The 23,806-nt window shown below is 46.9% G+C and overlaps 1 protein-coding gene across 1 annotated transcript in view; it reads right to left on the bottom strand.

The window, feature by feature from the left end:
• Positions 1 to 23,806, bottom strand: part of LMBR1 (limb development membrane protein 1) — an 802,485-nt gene that overhangs the window by 677,590 nt on the left and 101,089 nt on the right. Inside the window, exon 2 of the mRNA XM_086941490.1 lies at positions 1,953 to 2,025. Coding sequence (XP_086797616.1) covers positions 1,953 to 2,025 — 73 coding nt within the window. The remainder of the gene's footprint in view (positions 1 to 1,952; positions 2,026 to 23,806) is intronic.

The raw sequence follows: 23,806 nt of genomic DNA on the forward strand, positions 1-23,806 counted from the left end.
CCCGTACTGGATGGAAGTTCTATGGAAGATGGTCTTTGGACCAATGTTTTTCAAATGGGTTGGGCGGTTATATCAGGAACCGCTAACCTGAGTCCGCATGAACAGGGCAAGGACAAGGGAATTTAGGCTGGGCAAGGGCACCAGACAGTGGGTGCCCAGGATCACTGCTCTTGTTCATGACTGAGCCACTGGTGACCTGGATCCGGGGTGACTCCCAAAACAGGTGCTTAAAAGTGGACCCTGAATGGGAAGATGTGATTTCGCTCTATACGGATGATATTCTACTCTATGAGGCTGACACTGAATGCTTGATCCCTTGTATTCTTTACATCATTGAGGTGTTCAGAGTATACACCAGGATATGTATTAACTAGAACACATCTATAGCTTTCCTATTGACTAAGTGGACCCCATCATGTGAGGGAGGCTGTCCCTTGAGATGGGAACGAACAGGGGTTAGGTACCTGGGCATCTGTCACCACGAGGCAGGACACCTTTATCCAGGAAATCCTAGAGCATTTCCTGCATGAATATAAAGAGATGTCCCGCTTGTATTCAAATTAGGTCGGGAGGACTTTACAAAATTATATATCTCCCTAAGTTTCTGTATATACTGCAGAACATACCATTTAGAGTCCGGATAATTTTTGCAGAACATACCATTTAGAGTCTCGGACAATTTTTTTAGGGACGTTGAGACGATGATCAGACAGCTGATTTGGGAAGGAGGCCCACCATGGATTGCCTTATCTGCATTGACACGGAAGCCAGAGAACTGTGGGGTGGCCCGCCCATATCTGACTTTGTATTAGTGGGCGGCCCAACGTAAGTAATTAACGATTGGGTATTTACAACTCAACAAGAACCAGCAACATATGCAGACACAAGGGCTCTACAGGGAAGGCAGGTGGAACTTACTGTCAAGCCCAACCGCCCATGTGGTTAGTATATGGCAGGAAGGGAGGAGAGAACTGGGCTGGAAAGGTCGAGTATCCAGGAGACCCCGGTTTGGGAGTCCGCACTGCTAGCACGTTTGAAGTGTGTGGAGGGTCATAGGAAGTGGGATGTGCTGGACATATCGAAAGTGGAAGATCTGGAAGGAGGGGGAGAGGATTCCATTCCCCGAAGTCAAGGCAGAATTTGTAATGGCGGCGGGGAACAATATCTCCGCTACCACAATTAAAACATACCCTGGCAGGACTACGGGCCTCTTTCTGGGATATCATGTAGGAAATGCCCCAAAATTGGAGAGTACTAGGGACCCCCCCCCTACACAAACAAGCCATATCAGAAATATACGCCTCCCCACTATCGCACAGTCTGCCTCCTTTGGACACCATACAAAGTAAATGGTAAAAATGTTTGGGTAGATTGGAGAGGAGGCATAAGGGGACACAATGGGGGTTCTGAAGGCACCACAGTAGAGATGTAAGGGGTTGGGAGCTTCAGTAGATGTACAGTAGCAGTAGAACATCGCAACATTGAGGTGGTGGCTTCAGAGTTGTGGGATCCACTAGATGGCGGAAGGGTCTACTGTAACTGCTTTATTGTACAACATTGGTATGAAACTCAATAAAAGTATTGTTAAAAAAATAAATTATTGCAGGCTTGCAAAGGCCATACCTACAGACTTTGCCAATACTTGTTCATCAAACAAAACAAAGAAGCAATTAGGGCAAACTGCATGTCAGTCATTAGGTCCATAACAAGGAAGGCGTGGGTGTGGCAGACACAGCAATTTTTACTATCAACTATGTTTCAGAATACTAGTGTATGACAAATGGAACAGTGCAGATTATTTTCGCATTACAGAGCCACACATGAAGAAAACATTAAGCCTCACACAACAGCTACAAATGCACACATAGCAGGCATTTTGCTCATGGAACTAGTTTGGAACACAACAAAAACAAGCTGTGATTACAACTAATTACAATTGAAACTTTACTTGCCTGCTTTCCTTCTGTATCTTGTGATAATGAAGTATGACACAATGTACAGGACAGCAAAGAGAAGAAAACATATCTGAAAAAATATATAAAAGTAACACATAAAAATGTGGAACAGCGATTAAGCAAGCAATTCTAATGCCAACAAATAGGCAAGAACTCCAAACATTAAAACTGAGGTAGCAAAGCATGTGAGACTATATTATGTCCCCCCCAAAAAATATATATATCCATATAAAAGGCTTGTAAACTCTAAATAAAGAGTAATGGCGCAATAAAGTGTAAACATTTTAGCTGATCCCTTGGTGAGAAAATGCAATTCACTGTAATTCTCTGTTCATTTACCCCCTCACGTCAGTGGGAGTCCTCGAGGGCCTTTTCCCTCCTTCCACCCCCTCTCTCAGTCTCCGGGGCGGCCTACACACTAAACACTGAGCAATACTTCAGCGCCGGCCCGCATATCACCTAGGGGACACTAGTGAGCTGGTTGGTTCTCGCCGAATACTTCACCATTGGGTGCACGAAAGGCAAGCCACTAGAAATACCATCCCCAGGTTCTCAGAGGCAGGAGATTTGCTGGCAGACTCCCAAGCGCTCTCATTAAGCTGTATCCCGCCAACTAATATGGACCCTATTCCAAACAAACTGGATCTAATCCTACAGGAAATTCGAGACCCACAGAAGTCTACAGAGCACTAAATCGGATCCCTTACTACAGGCCTCATTCTCCTTAAGGCTGATCATGAAAAGCTCACCAACACAGTAAAAAGCAACAAACAGACTGTCAGACTTATTGCCTCAACACAAGGAACACTCAGATTGCATATCACAAATGCAGCAGCAACTGGCAAGTCTCCTCGATAGGCAGAAGATGCTGAGATTAGGGTAAGACGAAACAAAGTCTGCATAATAGGCCTACCAGAGCGTGTTAGGCCCAAACGCCGCCCTTTTTGTGGAACAATGGCTCCGGAATAAGATAGCCCTGGAGGGATTGCTGGGCTTCTTTATGTAGAGAGTGCACAGGATACCTACTGGTAACCCTACACCAGGTGCGCCACCTCCGTCCAATGGTAGCCCATATCATGAACTATAGGGAAAGCGATATCCTACTTCAAAAAGCAAGAGAGAAAGCACCTATACAGTATGAAACCATCGGATCTCTCTCTACCCAGATTACACAGTCCTGGTCCAAAAACTAAGAACTTCCTTTCGGCCTCTTAAAAAGAAGCTCCAAGCCTGGATCTTAAATATGCTTTACTGTTTCCGGCCCATCTGAAAATGATCTATGAACAAAAGTCACACTTTTTTGATAGCCCAGAGGTGGTAAGTGACTGGCTGGAAATCACCCTCCTCTCCAAATCGCTGGAGAGACTGGACCAGACAAGTCCCGAGAACCGAAAAAAACAACAGGACAAAGACCTCGCTGAGATCGACTCATAGACCTACTGCCAAAAGCCCCTCACTGGAGCAGGCTCTACAGGGGCAGGATTCAGCATTGGCAGCGGAAGCTGCCATTCGAGACTCTAACCCTCCTTCATCTCCAAAACAGTTGGATGAGAACATTATGCACTCTGATTCTGAAAGTAATGATCTCTCCACAAACAGTGCAAGATTTATTTTGCTAATTGCATTCCGAGGCTGGAGGACTCTCCGAGACTACCGTCATGTGGATACAACATAGGGGAGAAAGACATTACTTATGTATCTACCCCCTCTCCCCCCCCAGTTCCCTTTCAACATTATTCAAATTAATGGTCCTGTTATGCGTGTAGCTCCGCCCTAGATAATGTATTATGCAACACATAGGTACCACCCCCCCTGCAGCAAATCCATTTAAAAACCAAATGGAAGTTCAGATTGTTTTATATAACGTTTGGACCAGCATAGTTTATGCGCTAGTCCGAGTAGTGGGAGTTACAGTTGTTGTTTTTTGTTGGGTATCTGGCTCACCTCTTTCTATACGACCCCGGGGTTGACGTACCATAAAATAAAGCAATACATGGCCGCACTAGGTAAATATACTGTAATTACTTGGAATGTCAGGGGGATGGGATCTGTGTATAAAGGCCACAGGATTCATGCGCAATTGAATAGACAAATGGTGCAGATCGCCTTGGTCCAGGAATCCCATCTCACTGACTCCGAGGTAGTTAAACTCCGCAAGAAATGGAGAGGTCAAATATCTACTGTGTTAACAACAAGGACCCCCTGATACGGATCAATATCCTGGGACAGGGTAAACAATATATGTGAAGTAACACTCCCAGGCATATACTTAAAGCAATTACACAATAGATTAAACAAACAAACTAGTTCAGTTTAGAAAATATACATTTTTAATTTGGTTAAAAAGGAATAATAAAAATCAGTGCATTGATCAGACTTAATAAAATGACAATATAATAATACATGTGTATTCACAAAAGAATTAAAAAGAGGTTAGATGGCATCCGGTCGACGCGTTTCGACATAAAGAATATGCCTTCATCAGGACTTCAGGTCTGGGAGTGTTACTTCACATATGAGGTCAAATATCTACTACATCATACTCTGCATTCCCAGTCCTGTTTGTGTCCATCAAACAGCGCACAGACACTCATGGCAGATACATGCTTGTTCCTTGTTGGACGGTATACATATAGTAACTGGCAGCATATATGCTCCAAATTATGAACAAAACAAAATTCCTCATGAATCTAAATGCGGTGTTGGCAGACTGGGTGAACTTCCCATGGGTACTGGGCGGGGGCTATAATTCCATACTGGATGTCCATTTAGATCGCTCTCACACTCCTCTCCGAGGGGCCGCCTCAATCCAACAAGCGGAATCCTTACAGACCTGGGCGGAAAGCTGGACAGTAAAAGATGTATGGAGGTTAAAAAATCCTAACCACCGTGAATACTCATTTTACTCCCCGCCACACCAGTTACATATCAGACTTGATAGAATATTTTGCTCTCTATTCATTACACCCCAAGTCTCACATGCTACATATTTGGGGAAAACCCTGTCTCATCACAATCCGTTCGAGATCACCCTAGCTTGGGGAAGAATTCCTATCCCCATCCCCACATGGAGGCTGTGGTTGCAGATGCTGGAACACGCAGTCTTCCGTGACACACTAGGGTCAGCCATCACAAACTACTTCACTGAGAATGCCAACTCTGCCTCATCCAACCTTATAGAGTGGGATGCATTCAAGACAGTTATCAGAGTTACTGCTATCGGTGCCACGGTGGGGGCCCGGCACGAGATGCATAAAAACCAAACAGCCCTCCCTCTTACCCACAGTATACAAAATCCTAAGTAAAATCCTTGCCTGTCGTCTTCTCCCTTACCTCCCAAAATTATTTCACATTGACCAGTGCGACCTTGTCCCTGGTCATAGTACGTCCCTGAACATCAGACACCTGCACTAGGTCAAGGAAGCCTCCCTGGAGGTCTCTCACAACGCTGAATGCATCTCTCGAACTGCCGCAAGCCTTCGATACTTTAAATTGGGAATACATGGCAGGGGCCATGAATAAATTTGGCATCCCCCCGGGATACATGGGTTGTGTTAAGTTATTATATACGGCTCCAACAGCCCGGGTACGTACAGGGTCTCACATTTCCCATTCCTACCCATTGGTAAGAGGTACGCAATAGGGCTGTCTACTGTTGCCACTGCTGTTTGTACTAGCTCTAGAGCCCCTTACCATCAAGCTCCGGAAGGAGGCGGAGAACAAAGGGATCAGAATAGAAGATACGCCACATGTAGTGTCAGCATATGCTGACAATCTTATTATATATATATCCATGACCTGGCAGCGTACTTACAACCTATACTGAGTATATTTCAGCAATTCGAATGCATTTCAGGGTTGGCTATCAATGAAAGAAATCACATGCTTTCTTTGCACGCTGCAGGGAGGATATAGAGACCGTCAAATTCAGGAAGTTCACCCTAGCAACCGCCCCACAAAAGTTTAAATACCTCGGCATACAAATCTATAGGACACCCTCCCCCTCCCCCACCAAAGTTCTTATAGAAGGTAATCTTCTGAAAGCGATCAGAGTGCTACGTGCCCGGGTCTCCTTTTGGACATCCCTACCCCTGATGGGCAGAATAGCCATCTACAAGATGGTGGTTCTCCCACGACAGTTATATTTCTTCACAAATCTTCCGGTCCTGGTCCCCGGCGCTATTTTCTGGACTTTAGACACCCTTCTATCAGACCTTATATGGGGGAAGGGACGCAGAAGAGTGAGCCTGACCAAAATGCACCTGCGGCCAGACGAGGGAGGACTGGTAGTACCAGCCTTCCGCGCATACTGCTTAGCTTGCTAATTACAATGGCTATCATATTGGCTAGCAGGCCGAAACCTATATGAATAATAATAATAATTATAGTAATAATAAAAGACGTTTATGAAGCGCGAAGCTACTTCAACTGAGGTGTACCGGCGCTAAACTGACATTGTAGCCATGCTAGCAGAGAACCAGTCTCTACGGCTGAACAGCCAGGTCTTCAAGGTCTTTCTGAACTCCTGTTCAGAGTGAATCACACAAAGTTGGAGGGGTAGGTCATTCCAGCATTTAGAGGTTCCCACCTCGAAATTTCTGCCCCCAATTCTCACCTTAACAAAGCGGGGGATCAAAAGGTAGCATTCAGAATTGGACCTCAGTGATCTATTCTGCAGGTAGGCGCGAAGTCTCATCCGCAGATACTTAGGGCCTCTTCCCTGGTAGGCCCGGAAATCAAATGTGAGGGCTTTAAATTTAACTCTTTTGGCCACATAGAGCCAATTAATTTATCTGAGGTGGGGGAGATAGGGTGAACCTCGTGGACCAGCCTAGCTGCCGCATTTTGCACCATCTACAGCTTACGGATCAAGCCGCTGGGCAGAGTCAAATAGAGTGCATTGGCGTAGTCGAGATGGGAGGTGACTAACGCATGCACCACAGTTTAACGAGCTGTCTCTGGCAAGAAGTTGATACATTTTCTAATACTTTTCATCTTAACAAAGCAGACCACAGAATCGTGCTGGATATGTGCGGAAAGGGATAGGTCATTGTCCCAACGGACACCAAGATTCTTGACCGAGTCCTTAGGGATGGGAGCCGTTCCCAGTTCTACCGGCCACAACAAGGCCATTGGGGGAGAGACTGTTTGGTTAAAAAACAGAACCTCCGTCTTGACGGCATTGAGCTTTAAAAAATTGCTGCTCATCCAGACGTAAATATTTTAAGGCACTCTCTAAAAGAGTCAAAAATGGATACAGGCGCTTCACTAAAGGAAAACATCAGTTGGGTGTCATCCACGTAGGATATCACCTTGATTCCGGTGCTAGTGATGAGTTCCGCCAACGGTGCAAGATAGATATTAAACAGAAGTGGACTCAGGGCCGAGCCCTTTGGCACCCTCCATCTTAGAGGCTTGGCCTCGGAGGAGAAAGGGTGGAGAAAGACATGTTGGTCTCGGCCATGAAGGTATGACGTGATCCAGTCCAGCGCAGTCCCAAGGATGCCAATTTGCTTAAGACAATCAAGCAAAATGGAATGGGACACCGTGTCTTAGAAGGTGCACCGGAGAAGGTACATTCTTCCATACGATCTTGAATTATCTCCAAACTTACGGAGGTGGGTGGGAAAGATATCACCAGCTCTCCAAGACTCAGCTTATTAAATATATGGGAGGTCACTGACCTAACTCAAACCGAACGCTTGTGGGCCTCACTGAGATTCACTCTTGCTAAGAGCAACATTGCTCAGACTTGGGGAACTGGGGAGCTGTCAACTTATCGGAGGTGGGCAAATGACCTGGACAGTGCAATGATTGCAGAAAAAGCGGTATTTAAAAGTAGGGGCTGTCCCAAAAAATGGGATCACAAATGGGCCAAATTAAATTTATCGAGAGGTGGTCTGTGTCTCTCCCCTGTGGAGGAATTACAGAGGGCGAGAGTGGGCATCGAACTTGAGTCAACCTAATGCCATATGATAAATGTGCTCAACCTGTATTGTTTTGCTTATTCATGACGTATTACTGTCCCAGGCCAATGCTATAATGCCTCGTGTTCAACTCACTGTATTTTCACACAGTTTAATAAAAAGATTTAATACAAATAAAAAGAAGTACCAACACGGTCGCTGCACTCCCAGCGAAAGGCATCAGCCATCTCAATCAAGGCAGATTCCGTACTGTAATGGGGACGAAAGCCAGACTGAGAATCATGCAGAAAGCCATTAGTTTCAACAAAGACCACCAACTGCTGATGCGCTAATTTCTCTAAGATTTTCACAGAGGCCGAGAGAAGAGAAATGGGCCCTGAAATTGCAAGAGAGTTCTGGGTCAGCAATTGGTTCCTTCAATATGGGGAGGAGAAATGCATGTTTCCAGGCAGATGGAAAAACTCCTAGCCTGAGTGAGGAGTTCCAGATGGCATTTTGCCTGCACGCTGTAAAGTCTGGCTGGCCAGGGCTAACTAGGTGACCCAGATTTTTATTTCAGCAATTCAACCAGGGAGGCCCCAACAGGAATCGTAGCGAGCTCAGAAAATACTGGCTCGTTCTGGCTATGGTCACAGATTGATTCCACCCCACTAGGGTGATGATCTACAGGGAACGAGGCATAGATCTGTGAAATTTTCTGCTCAAAGAAATTCGAGAGATTGTTGCACATCTCCACAGAAGGAACCACAGGGTGCTGATGAGCCGAGGGGTTGGTGAAAGATTTCCTCACCTTCAAAACTTCCCTAGAGAAATTCCTAGCACTGGCAATCTGGTCGGCAAGGAAATCTCTTCTCTTAATAATGAGAAGTTTACGGTATTCTTTTAGAGCCGTTCTATACCCAATTTTAATCCTCCGTAGCGTATGATTTTCTCCACTTATGCATGAAATAGATTACACATTACAAACTCTGGGACGGGGCACTTTAAGCACCCTACAGCAACCTGGGACTAAGACCCCCCCAACATCCCCCGCTGCTTCGAGTAGCACTTCTATATTGGAAACAAACCTAAAAATACACCAGACGGAACCTTCCATACGCAACCAATATTCCCATACTCGGAATACCCACTGCAACAGGAATAGTCAACAGACGTAGTATCTCCCACTGGACAAAAGAAGGGGTATCCACAGTGGGAGCGTTGTTCATTGACGGAATGCTAGCGGACCATGAAAACTTTGCTAATAGTCAAGGAGTTTCTCGCTCCCTATTCATACTACAAGCTACCATCACTCGATACATTAAAAAGTACTGGTCCCCGGATGGGAGCGAACCTCCTACACATGAATTAATATTAGCAGTATATCTAATAGGGGAGGTGCGACACCTCATCAGATGGCTATACAGAGTGAAGGCACATGCAGGGACATCCCTCAAGGTTCTATGAAGAAATGGGCCAGAGATATTGGTAGAGACCTAACTGACAAGGAATGATCTTCTCTCCTGGAGTTCCCCAAAAAAGTGTCTTGCAATGCCAAATTCAAACTTATACAACATATGATCCTACACAGGGAATACCTTACCCCACATCGCATTAACTGTATATACCCTGAGGCACAAGTCTTGCCCTAGATGCCACGATTCGGCAGGTTTGGGCATGTGGTTGGACAGGTAGTGAGAGACACTATGGGTACCTCTGGATGGAACACAGGAGAGAGCTGCTTGCTTGGTCTACGCCGCTCCCCGAAAACACAGAAAGTACAACGCCGCTTTGCAGGTATGGCCATCCTCATAGCGAAACGCGCCATCAAAATGAGATGGAAATCAGCCCTGCTTCTACGCTAGACGCTTGGCATAAAGAAGTGGTCCGCTGGGGTAGAGCAGAGAGTGCTGCCAAAACACCCATATCCCTGGAATGGGATCAGATGTTAGAATCCCTCAAGGCCGTTGACCCCTTTATGTCCCCCGATACAAAAAATACATCACCCCCTCTGCCGAAACGTAGTATAGATATCCCACACATGTTTTTTCTGAGTACTAGTCTACTCATTTTGAAAGTTATTGCTAAAACATTATACTTTCTCCATACATTATTTCTGCACATAATGGAGATTACCCTGGGCCAAATCACATGATCAATAGGTGAGCCAGTCAAGTGGGTGGGGGGTTGGTAGTTATGCGAAGTAAATGTTTTTTGTTTTTTTTACTATTCAAATTGTTTCTTCCTTTGGAAGAGCGCAACTGTAACAGCTAAAGCCAACGGTAGATCTTACAAAGTGACTGTACAATACGAGAAGGTGCGGATGTACCTGTGCTACTTATATTTATTTGAAAAGTTTTATATATCGCTGGCTAGAACCAGGAAGTATCAGAGCACCTTACAGGAGGAAAAAGCATTGTTTCAGAACATGGTTACAAAGTTCCATCAGGTACTGGATCGAAGTTACACGAGTTCAAAAACATCTCTAAATGACTTCTGGAGTTAAACTGTGAGCATGCATTTCTCCAAAGAAAAGCAAGTGACCAGCAAACCGTTACATTCACAGATATTGCTGACATGCCAAATTTAGTGTAATTCCATTCAGCAGTTTGGGCTGTAGTCTTGTTCAAATAGAGAAAAATCCCCATAGACATAACATGGGGAAAACACGTTTTGAGACCCCCCCTTGTTTCTTGGCCCCCCGCTTGACGGATCATCCCGAAACTTCCAACACAGCGGCTGAACCAAAAGGAGGAAGTTTTGTGAATATTTTGTGAAGATTCGTAAAGCGGCACCAATCTTACTGGCAAAACAAACAAGCATTGGCATAGCCAATATGTCGTGCTTTTGGGACCATATAAGTGTTTAGCCATGCAGCACATTATCCTGGGTGTGGTGCTGTGCTGCCAGGGATTGAAGAGCTATACAATTACTACACAGTGGCTCATGCAGTCTGAACTAAAAAAAGACACAGAAACTGGTCTATTTTTGCCCTATATTGTAGTCTTTAAGTTTACTTGTAAAAAAGCTAATTGATTTCTCAATAATGACAGACTCTAAAATCCTTTCAGGTAATCTCTACCAGCAATGCAGCCCTTTTAAATGTTCCCCTCATCTTTAATTTCCCTAAACGTATTTGTGGTTTTCAGATGCTGGATTGGTGGAAAGAGAGTGTGTCAAAGTATGACTCCTTTAAAAAGCCTGACATGCGGCCATCACCAGCACACATTCCGGGTCGAAAGGGGACAGCAGACTGAATGGCTAGAGTTACTTCACATCTGGGTCATCGGTGTCACGCGATAGCATGGGGGCCCTTGCAGAAAGTGACGAGGGGCCCGGAGTCTCCCATATATCATAGTGCATAATTAGTAAAAAAATAAAATTAAATAAAAAACATAAGCGGAAGGGCGCTCGTCAAGAGTCCACTGCAGCTTGCACCACACATTGCCCGTGCCATGCTGCCAATGACAGTAACAACAAACCATGCTGCCAATGACAGTAACAACAAAACTACTAACCATCACACACCTACAAGTGTGATAATTTATTTTAGGGTCCCTGATTTACCGCACATTTCTATGTTCCAACACACTACACTTCCTACCTCCTCATTCCCACCGTTGCAGGTTATGTTTTATCCCTCCCGCCTTAAAAGTGGCATGCCAGGCAGTAGTCAGTGTGGCAGCAGGGTGCTACTCGAACCAGTTCTACGTAATAAAAGGAATATCTAGTGTCAGTAAACACTAGCAATTCCATGCGCTTTACTAAACTGCCACCCCCACATCTTGCCGGACCCTGCAAGGCAGTCACTGGCCTGGCTTGAACTCCAGGAACTTGGGTAGCAGCCAATGCGAGTGCCCGGCTGCCAGCCATCAACCGACTGTGAAGCTGTAAGGACGCTCCAGAGGAGATAGTTCTAGTGGCACTCAACCGCCTGTTCTCGTCCCTTATCCTTAGTCTTTACTCTTTCCCTTCCAGTTCAGACATTAGGAAGCAAGATTCACCTAACCTGGTCTGGCTGGTTGGACAAAGGATATCACTTTCCGCGCCATGACTGACCGACCAGGCACACCTCTAGCCCTGCCCACCCGGCTCCAAACTGGGCTGCACCTATCGGCTGCCTGTGGACTGTTTGGATAGAAGAATGTGTTGACTCCAAAGCCAATCAACTTTTATAAATTCTGTGCAGTGCATTGGGGTTGGCTGAGGTGACCCGATGCTCCAATCCTAGATTGCCTTACACAAATAAGCAGTACCGCCCTCACTCAGACGACTCCGTTGAACACATTTAGCTGTGACATTGGTTGTTGTGCGTTGTGAAAGTGTTAGCATTGTGGACAAATGATATGCTTTAAAAAATGAATAACGGGCCAAAGTCGTCAGGCCGAATTTTCGGACAGGTCGTCTAAAAAGCAGGCAGATGGTCCCATTAAGTGGTGAGGAAGGAAGAGACCTTGTTGTTCCATATCACTATCAGCCTGTGACTGTGTATGCCAGTATGCCTTGCAGTGCTGCTTATCCATGCCTGGATACAATGGAGCGACCCACATACTTTTTACTAGCTCAGCATGATTTATAACTGCAGGATGGCTTTTTAAGCACCACCATGCTGAATATACGCGGCTTCCCCATAACAAGGAACGCTTTTGGATTCCAAAATTCGGAATTGAAGGAAAGCACCTATTATCTTCTCTTGCGCTCTACCTGCCTTCACCATGGTCAGAGCCGCTGGGTCTGCAGCCTCATCTGAGCGCTGTGCTGGGTTGCCGTGGCTGCAGAGGAGAGAAAATGTGCCAGAGGAACCTTTAAGAGAGCCAACACCGGCTTGTCACTGACTTGTCGTCTGGGTCTCACCAGTCTGTGTACTCTGATCATAGAGGTGGTCGGAGCCTTTGAGTACAGCAGAAAGGATCTCTTTGGTCATGGAGCCTTTTCTGTTGTCTTCAAAGGTCGCCATAGGAAGGTACTGCACTGTGTTGGTCCGTTTGGCAATTGAGGGTCCTAATGCAAGGGTTTGTTGTGAAATATGCAAGGGACGGGACTACTGAGGGATATTTGAAATAAAAAAAACACCCGCAAGTGGTGACGCGAGTGGTGCTGTGCACGTCGCACGCGCTTGTGCGCGTAATAGCAAGCTGGTGGCCGGCAAGATGGCACTTTTGAAGCGGTGGCCAAGCCGGCGGCGAAGATGGACGCCAGCTAGAGAAGCTCTGAACATCAGCCTGGCCCAGCGGCCATTTTCCCCATAAGCTGCGAGGCAGCCCGCACCACTACCAACGGTGCGGACAGCAGAGGCGGCGCTGACTCTCCAGAGCCGATCACAACGCTCCAGCTCCAACTTGACCCGGAGTAACACCGAGTGACGAGAGGACCGGGCCTGCCGGCGCTGCTGCATCGAGCACTGGGCGGGCCCACACAGCAGCCCGCAAGGGCCCTCCAAGGTCGAGAGCTGCATCGGAGAGGCCCTGGGTGAGTCAGGCGGCACACTGTGGTTCCCCCTCCCCCCATTTGTGTGCGCCCGTGGTCTGCGCTTGGGCCAGCTGCCCTGCCCCCGTAGGTACAGCGAGATAACACCCGGCGCTGTGGGGCTAGGGCCCATGCGCCAATGTCATTAGGGGCTGGGGCGCTGGCCTGTGGTGGCGTGCGGGCCCGGCGGGGAGGGTTGGTGCTTCCGCCTGCTGCCCCTTACTGCGCCATCGCCACACACCCCCCTCCTAAAGTGCCACAATATCGCTGCGAGGTGTGCAAAGCCTGAAACACACGGCATGGGGCCATAAGACTCACCACGTTGCCTGCACGTCGCCGGCGCCGCCTGCTGCACAACGCGGATCGGCAGTCTGGCCCTGGCAGGAATTTGAGTGCGACCCACCTGACCAGATGCCAAGGAGATTGCTCCTGCAGGCCTCCTGAGCTCCTCTGCTGCCGGGGGCCATTACCTATATCTGTCTGCACACAGCTATTGCCTTCAGCCCCAGTGTACCCAAGTTGCTTGTGGCGCGCATAGCCAGTTTCATTGGCCCACGCAGCACCCAGAACTCACAGGATTATCTGGGCCCACTTGCCAAACGTCGCCACCTTGACGATATGGGTCGCAAAGATCCTAAGCAGAGCAGCCTACCTTTCAGGAAGACAACTGAGGGAACAGCGACACTCCACTCTGAGATGATGGAGAGGGCGCCGATGCGCAGGCTCCGGAGCCTCCCGAGGCCTCGGTGGCGTCACTACTACTTGAAATGAGGGCAGGTTTCAAGGGGCTGGACTCCCGCTTGGACTCTCTGGATCAAACTATCGCGTCCTTGGGCGCCAAAGTCCAGGCCCATGACCGTCGGCTGGATGTGGTGGAAGCATGTGTGTCGGACCTGGAAGATGGGACTGCCCAACCTTTGAAGAGACTGGAATGGACAGAACGCCTGCTAAAAGATGTCGCCATTAAGAACGAGGCCTTGGAGGCACGTGGGTGACGCAATCATGTTTGTATAATGGATGTCCCGGAGACAATGTCCACAGGCCGGATGGACCTCTTCGTAGAGAAGCTAATTACAGGACTGTTTGGCAGCGAAGCCTTCAATCCGGGCTTTGTTGTTGAAAGAGCACACCGGTCGTTTGGCCCTCAGACCGAATCCTGGCCACCCCCGGAGACTCATCATTGCGAGACTCTTGAATTTCCGAGACCGCGACACAGCATTTGAGACTGGCGAGAGAACGAGGAGTAATTGAGTGGCAGGGAACGTAACTGTCCTTCTTTCCAGACTTTACTCCGATAGTCCAGGAGGCAAGACTGAAATTTCAGGGGGTGAAGGCCACACTCCACAACCTTGGACTTAAATACGGTATGTTATATCCAGCGAGACAAAGTTGACTTCGGTGGAAGGTCCAGAATATTCAACACTCTTATGGAAGCCCAGGAATTTTGTCGCACGTATAAGATGCGGAGCACGCAGAACTCGGTGGAGGGCGAGCTCGCCTCCCCGCACCACAGCGGATCAGATACTAGCGCAGAACTTTTCTCAAACTCCAGAACTGGATGATGGTTTGATCATATTTGTTTGTATGGCTACTTTGCTCTGGGGACTTCGTATTTATTAATGTAATTATCTGATATATCACTTGGCTGGTCTGATTGCGGGCTGCCACCCCATGGGTGTATTCTCCGAGTTTGGTTCACTGCATTCTTGGGGTCCACTTCTTGGGCCTCGATTGTTAGCCTTATGGTCCCTATGACCCACGGGCTGGAGACTTTTGAGGGGGATGGCCACGTTCGGGTTGGAAGGCGGCTGGGTGGGGAAAGGGGGGCAGGGATCAGACTTACGTATTGTTTGAGTTGTTGTTTACACTTTATTGTAGCATTGCTTAGCTTGCATACAAGTCCTGACAGGCAAGGGTTTACACGCTGGTCAGATGTCACGGTTAGGTAACATACAGGGGCCCTCGGCCGTCACCTTCATGTCCTGGAATGTTAGAGAGCGCAATAATACCCGTAAAAGAAGGCAGGTGATCCATTATCTTATTTGTCATAAGGTCGACATAGCATACTTACAAGAGACGCACCTCCCCATTACAGATTTGGCCCGTTTTGGCACTACCTGGGGCACACACAGATTCTTTGTCAATTACAGCAACTACGCTATATTAGTCCACAGGAGAGTCCCTTTCACACTCACAGATGCGACCCTGGCCACTGAGGGTGGATATGTGATAGTCACGGGTAACCTCTAAGGCCACAGTCACCTTAGCAAATGTTTATGCTCCCAATATCGATGCCCTAGAGTTTTTCCGTGACCTAAATGCGCGGATCACAAAACACGACCCCCACGCACTCCTCCTGTAGGAGACCTCAATTTACTAATACACCCCAGCCTGGGCAGCACTTCTAAGGCACCAGACACCAAGCCACGAGCGCGGCGTGCCCTGAGGGACCTCTGTGAGCACCACACTTTAATTGTCATTTGATGAAGGCACAACCCCACCCTCACCAAATACACCCATCACTCTGGCCCACACAGAACCTGGTCCAGGATAGACTATTGGCTGATTTCTCCTGTTGTTGCAAACTGGCTTGACTGCCATACTACGCTCCCTTGCACATACTCTGACCACTCACCGATAGTTTTATATTTAATGCTCCCACAACCGGAAGGGTACGAGAGGCAGTGGCGTTTCCCTGGGAGCGCCCCCAAGATGACCTTTTTAGGGCTGAGGTCCGAGAAGCGATAGAGGACCATTTTAAACTTAATACTGGCTTGGTGGACACAGTGGCTGTCCTGTGGGAGGGATTTAAGGTTGTCATCAGGGAAGTGTGCATCTCCAAACAGGCGGGGTGCTTAAAGAACTTAGACAATGACCCACATTGAGCATGAAATAGCTGCGATAGACACCCAATTGGCAACCCTCCCTGACCAAACGGCTCAGGCTGCAAGACTTGCCCTACTGACTGAATACAGGGACGCAGCAGATCGCGAGGTTGTGTACATGGGTAAATACCGCACAGCTAGAAGATACGGGGAGGACAACCTGGCAGAGTCCTGGCGCAAATGCTGAGACCACCTTACAGTAAAAATTATATCACCGAATTGCACTCCGCAGCCGGCACCACTCTCACTTCCATGGTGGCTATCCAGGATGAATTCTTAGATTTTTATACTACACTTTACACATTTAGAATAACTTTTGACGGTACAGCCCAGACTGCATATCTAGATGAAATCACATTGGTATTATTGGATAAATACATGTTAGACTTCATGGTAGAACCAATATCCATTACTGATGTCATTCTAGCTATAGACACCCTGCAGGGATCTACTGCCCCGGGATTCGTTTGTTTTACCGGGGACTTCCATTAAAAGTTCAAGGACATTTTGGCCCCCCCAGTTAATTGAGGTGTATGCGGAGGCACTGAAAAAGCAAATTCTCCCCCCACAATGTGTGAAGCTGTGATTATCCTCCTTCCAAAGCCAGGCAAAGACCACAGACAATGCGGCTCTTACCGGCCGCTGTCCTTATTGAACTTGGACTACAAAATCTTGGTGAAAGTACTCGCCAACAAGCTTTCACAGCTGATGGAGTATATCATTTCCCCAATGCAGACTGGCTTTGTCCCCAAACGATCCAAGTCCTTGAAACTCCGAACACTGTTCACTGTGATGCACAGTATACAGCCTAAGGTGCCGGCGGCGGCGGTATTACTTGACGCAGAGAAGGCGTTTGACTCTTTGGAGTGGCCGTTCCTGGTGGAGGTGATGCAGCGAATGGGTCTACCTTATGACTTCATCATGGGCTCAATTTCCTCGGACCTGATAATTCTCGCCTCGGTTCCTATTCTAATCAGGAGTCCCTCACTCTGCAACTCTGGGCAATAGCTTGCTTAATCCCCACAACGGCCCCAACAACGCTAGGATGCCTGGCTTCACCTTGAGGGTGCCCAGGAGTGGGCACCTCACAAGGAAAGGCCAGGAAGGGTTCCTCAGCGGAATTCGTACAAGCACCGAGAGGCCTCCGGGTAGTCGTGCGCTATACAAGTACCTCTACATACAAGTAACTCTAGAAAACCGTTTCCTTACTATACAGTGGCCCCTCGGCACGACTCCGCTTGAAAGGCACTCTGTCAAGGCCATTTCGGTTATACCATGGGACCAGACAGGGAAGCCCCCTGTCCCCTCTATTGTTCATTCTAGCAATGGACCCGCTAATTAAGCATTTCCAAGAACGCCATCTACATAGAGGGCTACAATTCAAAACGGGCCCCCTTTTAGCTTCCCTATACGAGGACAAAACCATCTTGTATGTCCGTGAGCCCCACTTAAACCTGGCTCCTCTGATTCGTGAAATTATCCGTTTTAGTAGATTTTCGGGACTGGGCATCAACTGGCATAAGTCCATCATATTTCCACTAACGGAGGGCACAGTCAAATGGGATTGCGAATTCCCTCTTGAATGGTGCCAGGACTTGGCGAAATATCTTGGCATCCATATCCACCTGGACACCACTCAGATCATACGCTTAAACTATGGACAGATCTTTTAAAAACTAGAAGAACAGGTAGACAGATGGCTGAGGCTACCCTTGTCACTAGCGGGCAGGGTGGCCATATTAACAAGCATTTACAATGCAATGGTTTCGCCTTTTGAAAAGTTTGAGCGATTGGCATTGTAAATGACAACATTTTTATTTATGTGTTGGTTTTGAAAACAGATAAATAAATGGCATTGTCATTTACAATGCCAATAGTTTAATCTCTGGCAAATGCCACACAAAAACACACAGACCCACACACACACAGACAGACCCACACACACAAACAGAGCCCCATACACAAACACACACACACACACACACAGAGCCACATACACACACACACAGAGCCACACAGACCCACACACACAGACCCACACCCCTGAGAGAGCCACACACAGAGCCACACACACACCCGGAGCCACACACACACACACACCCAAAGCCACACACACACACCCAAAGCCACACACACACACCCAGAGTAACACACACCCATAGCCACACACACACACACCCAGAGCCACACACACCCACCCGAGCCACACACACCCACCCCGAGCCACACACACCCTCCCAGAGCCACACACACCCTCCCAGAGCCACACACACCCTCCCAGAGCCACACCCCCCCTCCCAGAGCCACACACCCTCTCCCAGAGCCACACACCCCCTCCCAGAGCCACACACCCCCTCCCAGAGCCACACACCCCCTCCCAGAGTCACACACACCCCTCCCAGAGTCACACACACCCCTCCCAGAGCCACACACACCCACCCAGAGCCACACACACCCACCCAGAGCCCCACACACCCACCCAGAGTCACACACACACTCAGGAGAGCAAGGACAACAAGGGGGCAGGGAAGCAAGCACAGCGAGGGGGCAGGGAAGCAAGCACAGCGAGGGGGCAGGGAAGCAAGAACAGCCAGGGGGCAGGGAAGCAAGCACAGCCAGGGGGCAGGGAAGCAAGCACAGCCAGGGGGCAGGGAAGCAAGCACAGCCAGGGGGCAGGGAAGCAAGCACAGCCAGGGGGCAGGGAAGCAAGCACAGCCAGGGGGCAGGGAAGCAAGCACAGCCAGGTGGCAGAAAAGAGATTTAATAAACAGCCTCCAACGTTTCCAGGTATCAATTAATTGAAGTTATTCACTGAACGGGTCCTGAAGGAAACTTTAATCTGACATATCATCAGTTTTCAGGGACTATTTTGAAATAGTTTCATTACTGATAGGGGAGGGTTTATTGTGTTGCAATATGTAATACCTTCTTAAACATATGCGTTTTAAACCATCCTTGTGTAGAGTTGTGCCATTTTTACTCTTTTTTTCGGAGCAAATTACTCTTGTTATTCACAGAAATGAAGGGAGTGGGAGTTGGGCTTCAATGCATAGGTTCAATGCCCGTGCAGCTTAGAGTTTAAGTGGCCCAGGCCTAAGTTCACTGACTGGCCCAGGCCTAGCTCCACTGAGCGGCCTAGACCAAATTTCACTTGTCGAAAGGGTGTTGCAAGGAGTCAGTTTTCAAGTCAGTTTTCAATCACACCCAAACCAGACTTAAGTTACAGTGAAAAAGCATGTACGCACACGGTGGCAGGCAAGGTGCCGTTAGAAGTGCGGAGTTGCATGAATAATTGTATGAGCTGTTGCAAGTGATCAATCTGTAAGCCAAACTTTTTAGAAAGTGTTACTGATACTTGCTGAAGCGGCGCACGGCTGTAGTAGGTTTGTATTCCACAAGAGTCATCTCAGGCAAAACAGAACCCAATTTTCATTTCCATCTATAACGTTTGTTACTTTAAAAAAAAAAAAATCACTGAAACGTACACTTTTATTTATCTTTCGCATTTTTCAGGCAAGGATGCCACTGGAGTTAGCCCATCATGTCTGCAATAAACGCAAAATCAATTTATGCATTACTTTTTTTCACGGTGTAAAACTATTCCCCATTTGACATCTTTTAGATTGTGATGCTATTTTGCACTAAGATCAGATTATCACGTTTCTTTCATTTTGGGATTGGCATTCTTTGTAAAATAACAAAACATATCAGTTATTTTTGAGCCCGAAAATGTAGATGATTGTGCTCTATAGGCATATTGATCTAACCATAGAATTAACCTATTTTGCAACAGAAAAAAACACAAAATGTCAGGCATGATTTGTTTGGGTTGTGAAAAGACTATATGCAATGCAATGTGAATTTTCTCCTTTATTTGAAAAATAAAGTATTTTAAAAAAAAGATAGCACTGTTGAAGCAGCTACTAAATTTCTCGCCAGCGCATGCGCTGGCTCTAGCAAGACCTAAAAATATTTATCAACTTTGACCCTCAACCAGAGCCACACCCCATCACCTTCAAGCTCAACTTCCCATCATGGGTGAAGAACAACCCTGACATCTAGCCCACTGTCACCACTGTTGAAGTCGCTGCTACCATGAAGACCATCCACTTAGGGGTCCCACCTGGCCCTTCCCTCGCAACACCTTGCCCAAAGAACTCCTACCGATCCTCAAAGCACTAACAACCATACTCAACGCCTCCATCGACTCAGCCAAGTTCCCATACAACTGGAAACAAGCCACTGTCACACTGCTGCTGAAAAAACCATCCGTTGAGTCCAGCCACGGTTTCCAATTACAGATCCATCTCCCTCCTACCATACCATCAAAGGTCTAAGAAATCAACCGACGCCTCACCAAACACCTCTGCAACCAACAGCTCCTCGAAGCAACACAGTCCAGATTCAGGTTCTACCACAGTACAGGAAGAGCACTCATCATCACCACAGACTGCCTCCGCATGATTCTTGACAGAGGAGGTATGGCAGCCCTCAGTCTCCTGGACCTCTCTGCACCATTTGACACGGTCTCACATCCGATCAACATCAGTCACCTGCACGAGATTGGCAACCAAGGACCAGCTTTCTGCTGAATCTGCTCCTTAACCGACAGAACACAAGCTGTCAGCCTGGTACCTTACTCTTCGAAAGCCCGCAAACACATCTGTGGAGTGCCTTAAAGTTCATTGCTCAGACCCACCCTCTTCAAAGCATACATGATTCCTCTGGCCAAAGTCATCCGTGCACACGACATCAACATCCTCTCCTACGGCAATGACACACAGCTCCTCCTCTCTCTCTCTCAGGCAAGACTCCCAGCTCAAGAAACAAGGTCACAACCTACATGATCAAAATCACTAACTGGAGGAAAACAAACTGTCTCAAGCTCAACATCAAAAAAACATAAGTAGTAATCTTCAGCAAGAACAACTGACTGTGGGACTCCAACTGGTGGCCAGTCAAACCTTAACCCACACAAACACCCAGCACGCATTCCAGGAACCTCGGAATAATCATCAACAGCAACCTGGACGTGACCGCAGAAGTCAACGCAGTCACTGCATCCTGCTTCCACACCCTGAAGATGCTGAGGAAGACCTTTAAATCACTCCCAGGCAACACTAGAAAAACGGTATCTTATGCCATAGTAACCAGCAAGTTAGACTATGGGAACATCCTCTAGGCCAGGATCCCCAAATTACTCACTAGAAGACTACAAACCATCCAGGACTCAGAAGGCAGCCTCATTCTCAACCTCCCATAAAGAACTCACATTGTTAACACACCTTGGGTGCTCTACTGGCGCCATATACACAAACATGCTTACCTCAAACTCCTCACATACACATTCAGGGCACTTACCTCAGGCCCCCACCTACCTGAACAGTCACATCTCCTTCCACAAACCACCCAGACACCTCTGTTAGACTTCTACTTGAACACATCCCACACATACAAAGAACCTGTTTAGGAGGGCCGGTGTTCTTACATCACTGCTAAAGCATGGAACAGCCTCCCACTCCAAATCAGAGCCTCTTCCTCTCTTCTTTAATTTCACAAGAAGCTGAAGACCTGCTTTTTTAATAAAACAACCTGCCATAGGCAGGGTTAGGCACACATACGGGCACAGCACCAGAATACCCTCAAGGGTGATAGTGAGGTTTACAAATACATATAACAACATAACACTCAGAACTATTGGTACACGAGCATTCCACGTATTAGGGTTCTTAACCGTCCACTGATGCTAAATGTAAGATTAGAAACTACAAAAGGGAAAATATACTAATACAAAGTAACAATACACAATGTGCAGGTTTCTCTCGGGACAATAATAAGCAGTATTCGAGACAAACATAATCTAAGACATTGTTGCACTACATCATGAATGTTGATATGCACAACTCAAGATTCAAATTTACTGTTTATACTGTGTATACAGCGCAGTTGGACAGAGGATCATTCTGGATTGAATTTCATTTGTTAAACAGTGTGAAATGTTGAATGCTACCATAAACACATTTTTACTAGCTACTAAAGCCAGTTAGGAGTTGGTAAATGTGTAGCAACTCATAAAATGGCTTTGCGACTGCATACTAAATCACAATTTGGAGGAGGGGTGTAGTAGGCGCCTCTTCCAAATAGCAATTCTGTTTGTGATTCATCCAGTTGCAGAACACTGAAAAATAACATAATACCAATTTGGGGCAGTATTGCATAAGCCCTGATTGAATGTGGAATAAAAAGGACCAATGCCAAATCTCAAGCAACCCTTTCCCAAAAAGAAAACCCAGCACTGTTCCCTCTAAGGAAAATGGTCAGCACTTAAAAATGTAAAAACTTTTTTCAAGTTTATTTTATTGAAAGGCAATCACAGACATGGTGGTCTTCTGTCTTTAGCAGGGCACCATCCCTGCGATAGCCACCAAACGGAGCGAGACGCAATTTGTGACCTGGCTCATTATTCGTAGAGGTAGGTCGGTCAGTTTGCGAACCATTCTGAATCGGAATTTAGAGAACCAATCTATTAGTAAATCTGTGACCCTGTTAAATTCTTTACTGCTCTCCAAAGCCCCGACAGCAACCCTGACAGCAAATTGTGACACGCTTTCTGCAACCAGTAATGAGTACATAGGGCCCAATATTTCTTTGATCCTTTATTTATGGGCAGTATCGACCTACAAATGTGAAATAACGATACAAACTTTTCTAAAAGTATTAGTATGGTGACAATTGAATCTCTATGGATAACTCGTGTAGTGGGCTCTGCTTTTCTCTGCCATAACACTTTTGGCAGAATACATTTCAGAGGATAGAGCACAAAGAGTCTGTAGATCTCACTTTGATCGTAGAGATAAGCTACGCGAGCATTAAAAGTATGTGCTGCATGCTCTGAACTTATCTTTTTTTAACTTATCTTTTTTAATGTACACAGGGAAGAAAGGTGAGCACCTATCAGCAAATTTCAAAAGGGCAGTAAAACACTCGAGGAGACCATATTGGCACAGCTTACAGTGTTTGCTTAAATTAATATATGCTAGTACCTGCTCTTCTCTCAAGGGCTATCATACTTTTAATTTGATACCATCAGCATAGCACAGGTCTGTTCGCATATATGAATTCTTAAAACAAAATACACTGTCACCACAGCTCGATTGCTAACCCCATGACAGGGAGACTAGTTGACTATCAGTTAAATGCGCCCATCCAGGTCCAGGACCTTAAACATGTCAGGAACAGGCCTAGGCCTCTGCGAGAAATCAAGAACTAGGATACCAGCTGCATACAGTCAAGTACTTAGGATGTGAGACCCAGCCTGTACATCATTTAGGGGACATTTCCCACCCCATCAGTTACTGTAGTGAATATAATAAAGAAGATGTATCTATATTTCGTGAATTAGTGCATAACTTGTCATGGTGACAAGTGGAGCAAAATGTTACTTGCTCTAAGCACCGATCATCCAACAAAAGGACATCAGTTGCTACTTGTTCATGGGCTCTGAGGCCTACATAAAATAATCCACTTCCCAATCTTTGACTTAATGCCCTTGTTGAACAGAATACGTCCTAGGAATATCGGCAGTCTCACTCAG

Source organism: Lissotriton vulgaris, chromosome 10 (genome assembly GCF_964263255.1).
Source record: "Lissotriton vulgaris chromosome 10, aLisVul1.2, whole genome shotgun sequence".
Classification (NCBI taxonomy): Eukaryota; Metazoa; Chordata; class Amphibia; order Caudata; family Salamandridae; genus Lissotriton; species Lissotriton vulgaris.